The 12,415-nt window shown below is 37.1% G+C and overlaps 2 protein-coding genes across 2 annotated transcripts in view; one reads left to right on the top strand and one right to left on the bottom strand.

The window, feature by feature from the left end:
- The window catches only part of LOC137244413 (succinate--CoA ligase [ADP/GDP-forming] subunit alpha, mitochondrial-like), a 127,557-nt gene that overhangs the window by 33,749 nt on the left and 81,393 nt on the right, over positions 1-12,415 (bottom strand). The window lies entirely within an intron of this gene.
- Positions 3,901-8,054, top strand: LOC137244411 (beta-arrestin-1-like). The gene is made up of 2 exons (XM_067773389.1): positions 3,901-4,431; positions 7,628-8,054. Exons 1-2 carry the CDS (start codon positions 3,915-3,917, stop codon positions 7,630-7,632), a joined length of 522 nt encoding a protein of 173 aa, XP_067629490.1. The 5' UTR covers positions 3,901-3,914; the 3' UTR covers positions 7,633-8,054.

Below are 12,415 nucleotides of genomic sequence, written 5' to 3'. Positions count from 1 at the left end.
AAGAAGATAACAAACAAATTTTGGCAGTACAGACAAGAGCCATGACAAAAAAGGCGAACGACAAAAATTTGCATAGGAAAACAGACAAAAACGACGAAAAACAACTTACTTTACATGTCTACGACAAATTTTCATTCAATTTTTCCACGAATAAGATCTGCAATTACGTACGATAAAAATAATAAAACAACAAATTTAAGAATTTTTGCGCATATTAAACATAAGAAACTCGGGTTACTTAGTTTTGAGCTTGTTAACGAAACAATGACTTTAGAGAAATTACTTTCGAGGCTTGAATCAGAAGCCGGCAAACGCAAGATTGAGCAAATTGAATGGCCTGAAAACGATATTATGTTCGAACATTATACTATTACAAATTTCAAAAATATTGGAAATAAAATTTTAAAATCATTAGAAATTATATTAACAGATCCAGTGGAGACAGTAACAGATGAAGATACAAAATTAAAACTTATGAAAATTTACCATGATCCAATTCTGGTGGACATTGCGTAATGAAAAGACTTTACGCAAAATTGCGAACAAAATTTTATTGGAAGAACATGACTCCTGATATATCGAAATATATCAAAAATTGTAAAGATTGTCTTTTAAACAAGGTTAAACCTAAAACAAAAGAAAAACTTGTTTTAACACCAACTCCTTGTAAACCATTTAATATACTAGTAATTGACACAATAGGACCCCTACCTGAGTCCAAATATGGTAACAAGTTCGCACTTACCATGATTTGCGACATGACTAAATACCTGGTAACAGTCGCTGTACCAGACAAATCGGCAAAAACAATCGCTTCAGCTATTTTTAAAGGATTCATTTTAACTTACGGCACAATGAATGCCATAAAATCAGATTTAGGTACTGAATTTAAAAATGAATTATTCGAAGAATTAACAAAGCTTTTAAATATTCAACATAATTTTTCAACTGCATACCATCACGAAACTGTTGGCACGATTGAACGTAATCATAGAGTTTTTAATGAATACTTACGTGCATATCTAAAAGACACTTTTTCTGATTGGGATGTTTATTTAAAATACTTTACTTTCCTACACAATACTACGAGTAGCACAGTTTTCGACAACCAATTTTCGCCTTACGAGTTAGTCTTTGGGAAAAAGGCAACTTTGCCTAATGAATTAAGTAAAGAAAAAATTGACCCGATCAATAATGTCGAAAACTATGCCAAAGAAGTTAAGTTTAGGATGCAGAAAACGTACAAAATGGCACAGAATCTAATTAATAAAAATAAATTACAAAGTAAAAATCTGTACGATAAAACGGCACGACCTTTAGTTGTCAAAATCGGAGATAAAGTACTTTTACAAAAAGAACCACATCATAAGCACCCAAATATTTATCAAGGTCCGTTTATTATAACTAAAATTAACGAACCTAATGTAACTATTTTCGATGAAGTTAAAAACAAAGAAAAAGTGGTACATAAAAACCGCCTAAGTAAAGTAAATTAACATTACTCCAGTTCGTTTACTTTAAATTTGATTAAAAAACAAATCCAAAATTTACTTACTAGCATATAAGCATCCACGAAGGCTTAAAAACTGTTAAAACGAAAAAAAAGTAAAATAACACAAATTTTGTATATTCAAAAAAACCTATTTCATGAAAATTGTTCGTATTTCTTAAGTTCAAACCAGGGATGCACCTTAACGTTAAGCTAATCGTTTATCAAAAAATTTCCACAGTTTCCGTTGAAACACTTCGAAATATTATCGATAAAGAAATTATCAAGATAAATTGTATCTCGTTTTTAACCGAAACGAAAAGCTTTCGTTAGCGTTAAAAACGTTAACAGAAACGTGATACTTTATGTTTGAATTGTGCTGGCAATGCTATAGCCATGGTAAAGCCGTAAGGTGGTAACAGCGAGCGGACATACACACACAAACTCCATGTAATTTGTATGTGTAATTCGTTGTGGTAATGTCAAAAATACTCTGATAAATGTTCGTACTGTCAAAATTCATGAGAAAAGTTGCAACCAGCTTGGCTAATGCTTTCACCTTTAATGACTCCGCCACCAATCAGTTTTGCCAGCATTGTTTGAAATTAATAATCAACATAAACGATTTGATTTCGTTTTGATATGGCAGAAAACGAAACAAAATCATTTCGTTAATTTGACGTTCTTAACGTTAATAAACGAAACGAAATGACTTTGTTTCGTTTATTAACGTTAATTATCGTAACGAAATGATATCGGTTCGTTGGTTAAGCATGCCTGGTTCAAACAAAAAAAAAAAAAAAAAACAAAACAGAAAAAGACATATTTCAAAAGCAGCATAGATTAAAAATGTAAAACTTTAACAAATTTAATATATATTAAAATGTAAATATCTACAACAAAAAGAAGAACAAACAACATAATTTAATAAATTAAAATCAAATTCATTCATTTGTAATAATCAGTAATAAAAATGGTTCCGAACCAACGAATTAAAAAGGGGAGGAACACCCTAATATATATATATTCGTTTGTTCGCAACAATTTTTATAAGTTTTTGGCCAAAGAAGAATGTGACAAAATTGATCACTTTGTCAATTCTTCTTTTCCCCAAAAAGGAAGATGTAATGGTAAAATGACCCAAGTCATCTTTTCAATGACACATATGGCAACACTATAACTTGCATTACTAACATGTCATTGTGAATACTAAGAAGAATAGGAAATATATATATAAATAAGTATTCAGCCATTGTAAGGCTGTTAGGCAGAAAGAATAAGATGTATATGTGGGGTGCAATATGAAAATGACGAATAATAATGGCAACCATCTGGAGGCGGCGCCCTCCACGGCATATCAGCTAACTGGGGTGAATGGATAACGGCGAGCGTAGCCATTGTACGTTTCGCGATATTGTTGCTATCCTTCAAAAAACGCGAGTACTCTATAAATAATGTAAGGAATACTCCTTTGGGAGAATAGGACTGCTCCAAATCTAATCTGTATTCATACAAAAAATGTGCTCCAATTAACATTGCGATGTCCTAGGAGAGGAGTAGGTGATCCCACTCTCGCTTTGTATTCCATAGAGAACAATCGTGAGAGTACTTCACTGTAGTACTCCATGGAGCACCCACAGAGGGTCATATGCCAAAGTACTAAAGAGGAATTGTGTCGGAAAGAATTGTCGAAGTGAGTTTTATTTAAAATGAAAGTAAATGAAGAGGGGCACAACTTTTATATTTTATACTACGAATATTCTTATGTTATTTAGCATTTGCGTGAATTAAGAAACTAATATAATACGCATACGCATACGTGAATAAAGAAACTAATATAGTATGTATACATAAACCCAGTGCGCTGTTGCATTTTATCAGAGTTGCCAAAGTAAAATTTTATTATTAGCTTTTGCATGCAATATTTTACTTTTGGCAACTCTGTTCGATCGTCATCGTGTCGTGATCACTGTCGTTAAAAAACGAGCAATGATCGGCTGATGGTGGTTCGGAAACGCATTGCAAAGGAATATTGTTAGAGTACTCCAACATGAAGAAAATGGAACACGTAATCCAATAATTTTTGCAGGGTAGTTCTTAAAACGTTCAGAAAATGTTAAATTTGTATGAAAAGGATAAATAATAAGGAAAAACAAAATGTTGCTCAAGTGCATTTACATATAACATATTTAAATAATCGAAATCATTTATGGTTGGTGTAGAGACTAACCAAAAATATTTAATATTACGAAGGTTAACGTGGTAATTGCAATATTTCTAAGAATTCGAGTATATACACATAATCAACGCATGATTAGCATTTATATGCCGAAATAGGAATTAAGTTTAAAGTAATTTTACCACCAAAAAATCCCATCATTAAAGGCTGTTCGAACAATATATATTTCATTTATTACATACACCGATGAATACTCTTTCTACCAGCGGAACAGCAACTGCTGCCACACCCTCATCAGATGAAGCAGGTGGTGGTGGTGGTGGAGGAGATGCAGATGCAAGTTCAAGACGTCAAGCCACAAGAGTATTTAAGAAAAGTTCATCTAATGGTAAGATCACCGTGTACCTGGGGAAACGCGATTTCGTCTACCACATTTCACAAGTTGATCCTATAGACGGGGTAGTTTTCATCGATCCCGAATATGTAAAAGATCGCAAGGTATTTGGACAAGTACTTGTCGCTTTCAGATATGGACGTGAGCATTTGGACGTGCTTGGTCTAACATTTCGTAAAGACTTGTATTTATCGCATGAGCAAATATATCCGCCACAACAAACTGAACGGCCATTGACGAGATTACAAGAGCGGCTTGTTAAAAAATTAGGACCCAATGCGTATCCATTTTATTTGAAGTTCCTCCAACCCGCGCCTGGCGATACGGGTAAATCTTGTGGCGTTGACTATGAGTTAGAATCCTTTGTTGGTAAGTATAATTAACAGTAACCAATAGCTACATTGTAAAAAAAATAATGCACAAGTATATAAAAAAAAAATACTATTTGGAGCCTGAGAATCAGATTCACTTGGGCAAATCATAAGAGTGTCGTATTCGTGTAAAATTTTCAGTTGTTTTGCACGGTTTCATATATATAACTTGATTAAATCATAGGGTAATTCTTTACTTTAGCTCACAACTGCTAAAAGTCGTGCAAAATTATTGGGAGGGGTGTCAAAGGACGTGCTTTGGGCCTAGTATCACAAAATAGAAAATTTTCATGTTGTTGTTGTAATTTTAATGATTTTGTTGAACCCACAAGAAAAGCTGCGTAAAAGTGTTCTGCGCAGATATAGTTTTGATAGGTCTAGCGCTACGAGTACTGTTATATTGTGGGGGTTTTGATTTAAACCGCAATTTATCTGGGTGCTGATGGCACGTAGTGCGGTGGTTGTGCTATGGAGTTTTCTGAAGCCATGCTAATGACAGGCTAGCTGCAAATTTGCTTGGAAGTAGGGGAGCAAAATGGCTTCAAGCGTCTTTGCTACTGGCGATAGGAGAGATATCGGACGATACGCCTCTCCTATGTTAGCTGGTTTCCCAGGCTTTAGTAGCGGAACCACCTTGGCCATTTTCCATTTTTCGGGTATGAAAAAGGTGGAAAGAGACAGGTTGAAGACATGTGGTAAGTATTTGAAACCCTCTTTCCCTAGGCTTTTAAGCATCGGCATGGCTATGCCGTCTGGTCCCACTGCTTTGGATGGTTTAGCGTGACCAATGGCATCTTCAACCTCTCTGGCGGTGATAGTAGTTGGTGACGCGCTGAATTTATGTGTATGTGCGTGTCTGTTGGCCCTCCGTCTATCTTTGTCGACCGTAGAATGCATTACAAATTGACGGCAGAAAGCGCTCGCGCATTTTTTCGAATCCGACAGCACTTTATCGCCAAAGGCGATGGAAACTTTGTCATTGTGCTTAGACGGATTCGATAGGGACTTTACGACGGACCAAAGTTTACCCACACCGGCAGAGAGGTTAAAATCTTGGGTGCTCCTCCCTATTCGCCCGCTTGTGTTCATCCACAAGCAATCTGATGCGTTGGTTTATATCCCTTATTTGAGGGTCGCCTGGGTCGAACTGTCTTATAAGGTCACGTTCTCTCGCTAAATTTGCGGCCTCCGCCGGGAAGTGGGCCTAATTTTGGGAATTCTCCCGGCGGGAATGAAACGTGCCGAGGCGAATTCAATGACCTTGCGGAAAGCACGCTCCCCTTGGCGGGCATCAGTCGGAATAGGTTAGGCAGCAAAGAGGTTGTCTGTATAAGATTTGTATTCGTCCCACTTTCCTTTTTTAAAGTTTATGAAAGTGCGTTTTTCTGTAACGATGAAGTCGGCGGTACGCTCGAACGAAATAAGTATAGGCAGGTGGTCGGATGCCAATGTTACCATCGGCTGCCAGTTGACGCAATTTACGAGTTCTGCGCTCACGATTGAGATGTTCGGCGAACTGTGACAGCTTCCTACCATACGTCGGGGCGTCTCCGTTTATTGTGCAGAACGTCGTTTCTTCTATTTGATCCACCAATATCTCACCCCTACTGTCCGCCCGCAAATTAGAATGCCATAGATCGTGATGGGCATTGAAATCGCTTAAGATAATGCGATTGTTGCCAGTGAGTAAGGCTCTGATATTAGGGCAGTATCCACTGGGGCAACAGGTGACAGGAGGGATGTAGATGTTGATGATTTCTAGGTTTGCATCGCCTGACCGGACAGATAGGCCTTGACGTTCTAAGACATTGTCGCTGCGGTCGATGCCAGGATCAAATATATGATATTGCACAGAGTGGTTTATGATAAACGCGATGCCGCCTCCATTTCCGATCATGCGATCTTTTCTGTGGACATTATACCCAGAACAGGTTTGCAGTGCAGATCTTGTTGTAAGTTTAGTCTCTTGAATCGCAGCAATGCGGATGTTGTGCCGCTTCATGAAATCGACTCTCTCCGTGATCTTCCCAGTTAGTCCATTACAGTTTAACTGCAGAATTCTGAAGTGCATAGGGGGAGATGTCGCCACTCTGGGAGTAAGTGTCGGGTGACTACGCCTGGGTTGAGGAAGGCCAGGACGCAACTGATGTTGTGGCCCTGGGACTGGGCGTCATTGGGTAAGCATTGGGGTACCCGGTAGATTGGAGTTTGCGACCTGGCAACATGGCCCAATGAAACCGTCGGGGGGTTGCCGTCGCGGAGACCAGAATATCTAGGAAAGTGGCATCGCCCAAGGCAGGAGCTGCATTGGGCGGATGTCGCAAACATATATATTCTGTGCTGGCAAACGGGGTTAGGGACTAAGAGTCTGTTTCCCTGACCTACACGATTGCTGCCGGAAAAGAGGGGGGGGGGGGGAGAAGACGGGGCAGGGGCTGATGCTCAGCATTGCTACCTACTCTGCTACGAAGATCGTAGTTATGAGTGGTAACAGCTGTTTGAGTTGTTGGCGCCGTGAATACCTACCGCGGGAATATTCTGACCGCCTAGCCCGCTGGGGTATTTTCTTGCTTCATACGGCTGAGTTCTCAGGTGCCGTATTTCCTCATAGTGCTTACGGATGTGACTCTTTAAGACCCTGGGTGGTGTTGGCTAATCAATCAGATGTCTGTTGGGATGCTCAGGTTCCTGGGTATTCAACAGAAACTATACGGTTAGCATTTCATTTCTTTCACTTATTGGGAGTACTCTCGCCTCATTATGTAGATGGTGTTCTGGGGACATAAGGAGACAACCCGTGGCGGTTCTGAGGGCAGTATTTTGGCAGGCATGTAGCTTCTTCCAGTGGCTAATCTTTAGGCTTGGCGACCATATGGTGTAGGAAACAATAGTGACTCCTTCTGGTGGTGAAGATAGCTATGGATATGTAGAAGTTAAACAGAAGTAGGTATAGGACACCGGTTTAAATGTGAGTTTTTTTGAAGTTATTGCAAAAAGCGTTGAGGATTTTTAATATCTTACGAGGTACCTTTGTAAATGTTTCGAGAATGAAGAATGAGACCTATTCAAACTCAATTTTCACCAGGACAAGGCCGCTGAGACTTTGCTATACTTTAACATACAATACTTTACCCCTTTTTCGCAGAACTATAATTTTGATTTTATTAAATTTTAAAAAGTTTCTTCCTCTACAGTTTAGCATATCTTTTGCCAAACACAGGTTGGCGATGTATTTGCGCAGGATCGTGCCTTCGCTACTTTATAATGAATGTCAATTCCCATCAATGGATATGGCGGCGCGCGATTGACCAACAAGACGATGCCACGACACCTTTGAGTATTCTTGATCTGAAAATTAATATGCAACGAATTTGTACAACAAACGAACAACACACACTGAAATAATCTTGGTTAAAAAGTATCTAGGCATCTAATAATTCTTAGATTTTTCCTACGTTCCTATTCTAAGCTTTTAATGATCTAATTGAAAAAAAATATTCAACAATCGCACAAAGTTTGCAAAGATTTTTAAAGCAATTTAATTGCAACGAATTTGTCAACAATTTTTAACAAAAATTTATAAACTAGATGTATAACAAAAAAGTATTTTGAATATAAATATTTGTGATGAAATTAACTGAAATAATTCTAAGTTTTTTCCTACGTTACTAATCTAAGCTTTTTATGCTGTAATTAAAATAATCTTCAACAATCTCGCAAAGTTTGCAAAGCTTTTTAAAGCAATTTAATTGCAACGAATTTATCAATAATTTGTTATGGAGTCGCATCTTCTATGGGAGCAGCAAGGAAGGCTGTCGGCATGATCTGGGGGTGCTCTGTGGCAAGTCATGTCGGCTGGGCGGGGTCCTTGCCAACCTTACTGTTCCTGCGCCATAACAAAAAAAAAGTTCCTATCATGCCTATTCAAATCAACTGACAAAAAGCGCACAGACGACTCAAAACGCTTGAAATTCAAATTAGAACAACATCCGACCGAACCGGATGTCACGGACAGACCGTTACAACATTCAAAATTTAAAATTCAAAAAAAAGAAATTCAAAAAAAATCTAGCGCAAAAAAATTACCGAACCGGACATGGCCGCTTACTAACGCTGAAATTCTAAAATAAAAAACCCTGAAATATTAAAATTAAAAATAAAAGGGCCGAATATAACTTGGGGGCGCCGCGGGTGTTGTTGCGACGCCCGGTGCTTGTCCCACCCTCAAAACCATGGCCACCGCCGCACCTAAATTTTCGGTGGCCCTTGCCTGAAATACCTAAGTGCCTTCTAAATTAACAAGACGGTCAGCATTCCCATTTTATATAACATTTATTGACAATTCATTTAGTTAAAAAAAAGGACTTTAAATGAAACAAAATCGCCAGTTTTGGCGGTAATTGTGCTTGGGAACCTTACATATATGTAATTAGGTGGTAGGCTAGCTAAATACTTATCGTATTATAGTCTATTGTAATTTTAGAAAAAAAAGTATTATAGTCTATTGTAATTTTAGAAAAAAAAGTTTTCCTTTTTTTGTTTTCACCAATGACATTATAAGTTAATGCGTTTTGAAGTCGTGATTCTTTTCATCATAAATTTTTTGTTTTTTTAACCTTTTTATTTTGTAAATTGAAAAAAATGTTTACATATCTATACGAATTTCAACTGCAGTTCAGTAAATTACAACTGAAGTTCAGAAAATTACAATTTAATTTCAATTATAATTTTCTGAACTACAAACAGAAATTCTGAACTTCAATTTTAATTTTCTGAAATACAAATAGAATTTCTGAGCTTGAATTTAAATTTTCTGAACTTGAATTGAAATTTTCGAACTTCAATTGTAACTTTCGAACCTCAATTGCAGCTTTCTGAACTAAAATAAAAAAGGTATAGTATTAAAATTGGCGAATTACAAGTCAACTTACCCAAATTGTGAATTGGCTACTCGCGATTTGATGGTTTACTGCAAACAATAGTTCTGTTAGTTCTTCTCTTTTGTTTTCTATATCATTAATTAATTTATTTAAGTTTCTCTTAACTTTGTGTGCATACAATCGCATACAATAAAATTTGTATTTATGGCTCACCAACAAGACTGAAAAACTATTCCTTCCTTAAGACTTATAGTTAATAATTTACAAATATTATAAATAATGTAATATATTATAAAAACGTTGAATAAAAGAAATGTTAATGGATTTGAATTAAAGAAATGTTTTATTTATATAGCAGTATAATCCAAGTAAAAAAAACGGTCATAACAATATTGAAAAGGCGGTCATATTACCGTGAAAATACTGTAAAAATACTCGTAAAGTTACAGGTATATAACTTAAAAAATGACTGCCATAACGTGAATGTAAGAACAGTACAGCACTATAGTTTGTTTACATTTCGATAACCTAATACCGTATATGTGTGAGCAGTATGGACAATCACATAAAAGGTATGACGGAATGGACTGGTCACAAACAGTCCTGACGCCCTGTACAAATGCTACTTAACGATTTACGTGTTCCATCGACACAGCTTTTAGCCATTTTACTAATCAATTTACGGGTACATTTTTGCTGGGACGCTGATTTTGGCAATGTGAACAAAGGTATGTTGTTGCTGTAGAGATCAGCCAACCATATAGTTGAGCCATGAGTGCTACCAACACAAAAGTGGGTAGCTGTCAAAAAATCTAATACAGAAAACGAACCGAACAGAACTGCTATACGGATCAGAGATTGTAGCAGATAAATATGAGGATCGCAACGTTGTTGTTGCATTTGTATGTTAAATTTCTATCCGTATCTGGTTCACGCACCAATGGAACGTAATAAATAGGAATGTTCCATTGAGTTATCGAGCTCTGGTTCACGATCAAATCTCATTGGAACGATCTGGATGAACTTAAAGAGGGAGTCATTGGTGCCGTATGTCGTATTCCTGTAGTCGTATCCCCAACGTAATCAGCTGTTTATCGTTACGACGGTAAACCCAAAAGCTGGAGACATTGGTGCCTTATCGGTAACCGTATCGGTAACCTTAGCAGCTGATTCGACCAACCTTATGGGAATCAATGCAATCGATTATTGGTGCCGCTAAGGTCGTAACCGTATCGTAGCCAACCAATTGGTTTTAGCGGGAGTCATTAGTGCCGTTTGTCGTATCGCTGTAGTCGTATCCCTAACGTAATCATCTGTTTATCGTTACGACGGTAAACCAATAACCAATTAGTTGGCTACGATACGGTTACGACCTTAGCGGCACCAATAATCGATTGCTTTGATTCCCATAAAGCGGGAGTCATTGGTGCCGTTTGTCCTATCGCTGTAGTCGTATCCCTAAAGTAATCAGCTGTTTATCGTTACGACGGTAAACCAAAAACCAATTGGTTGGCTACGATACGGTTACGACCTTAGCGGCACCAATAATCGATTGCATTGATTGCCATAAGGTTGTTCGAATCAGCTGTTATAAGGTTACCGATAAGGTTACCATAAAGCACCAATGTCTGCAGCTTAAGGTTGGTCGGATCAGCTGTTATAAGGTTACCGATACGGTTACCGATAAAGCACCAATGTCTGCAGCTTAGTGGGAGCTGGTAACACTAATATAAAACATCTGTTTTGTTGAAAATAAGAAGAAGAAACGTACGCAAAAATTGAAGTTACTGATTATGAATTATTAACATTTAAATAGTTTCGCACGTAAACAGACTATTTATTTTCCTTACATTTTCTTCAAGTTGTTTACTCTTTCCGTGTTTTTGCTTTCAAATCTTTTACGTATACACATATGTACACATATTTATTTCAGTGCTACCATGGCTCAACTATATGGTTGGCTCATCTCATAAGCTGATTTTATTTTTTTCATTTCACTGGAATAGGAATTGTCAGAAGGAGATGGCAAACTCTAAATGAAACCAACACATTGACAACATTTTCATTCCATTCCATTGGCCTAACACCAGCAGCGTCTGATTTTGACAATTTGAACAAAGGTATGTTGTGGCTGTAGAGATGATCCAACCGTACAGTTGAGCCATGAGTGCTACCAACTCAAAAGTGGTAAGCTGTCAAAAAAGCTATTGGAGAAAACGAAAATGAAGGAACTGCTATACGGATCAGAAATTGCACCAGATAAATATATGTATCACAACGTTGTTGTTGCATTTGCATGTTAAGTTTCTATCCGTATCTGGTTCACGCGTCAGTAGAACGTAACTAATAGGAACGTTCCATTGAGTTATCGAGCTCTGGCTCACGATCAACTTTATCAGAGCTGGCAGCACTAATATAAAACATCTGTTTTGTTGAAAATAAGAAGAAGAAACGTACACAAAAATTTATGATTCTGATAAAATTATTAACATTTAAATAGTTTCGCACGTAAGTAAACTATTTATTTTCCTGACATTTTCTTCAAGTTGTTTACTCTTTCCGTATCTTTGCTTTTTAATATGGCGAAACCTTTTCGTCAACTATATGGTTGGCTCATCTCATCAGCTGATTTTATATTTTTCATTTCCTTAGATTAGGGATTGTAAGAAGAAGATGGCAAACTTAAAATGAAACCAACAAATTGACAACATTTTCTTACTACACACAAAAGCTCCTAAGTTTTAAGTTTTAATGCCATTCCATTCGTATAACACCAAGAGGCTGATTTTGACAATCTGAACAAAGGTGTGTTGTTGCTGTAGAGATGAGCCAGCCATATAGTTGAGCCATGAGTGCTACCAACTCAAAAGTGGTTAGTTGCAAAAAAATCTACTACAGAAAACGAAACGAACAGAACTTTTATACGGATCAGAAATTGCACCAGATAAATATCAGTATCACAACGTTGTTGTTTCATTTGCATGTTAAATTTCTATTTGTATTTGGTTCACGCGTCATTGGAATCTAACTAATGTGATCCATATGGTTCCCATTGTTGTTGCATTTCTATGTTAAAACTCTATCCGTATCTGGTTCACGTTT

This window comes from Eurosta solidaginis, chromosome 3, assembly GCF_040869045.1.
Source record: "Eurosta solidaginis isolate ZX-2024a chromosome 3, ASM4086904v1, whole genome shotgun sequence".
NCBI classification, from domain to species: Eukaryota; Metazoa; Arthropoda; class Insecta; order Diptera; family Tephritidae; genus Eurosta; species Eurosta solidaginis.
Note: the sequence above shows the minus strand (reverse complement) of the source record. Positions and strands in the feature narration are given on the sequence as shown.

Coding starts and splice junctions, on each gene's coding strand:
- LOC137244411 (XM_067773389.1), top strand. CDS start 3,915: ATGAATACTCTTTCTACCAGCGGAACAGCAACTGCTGCCACACCCTCA.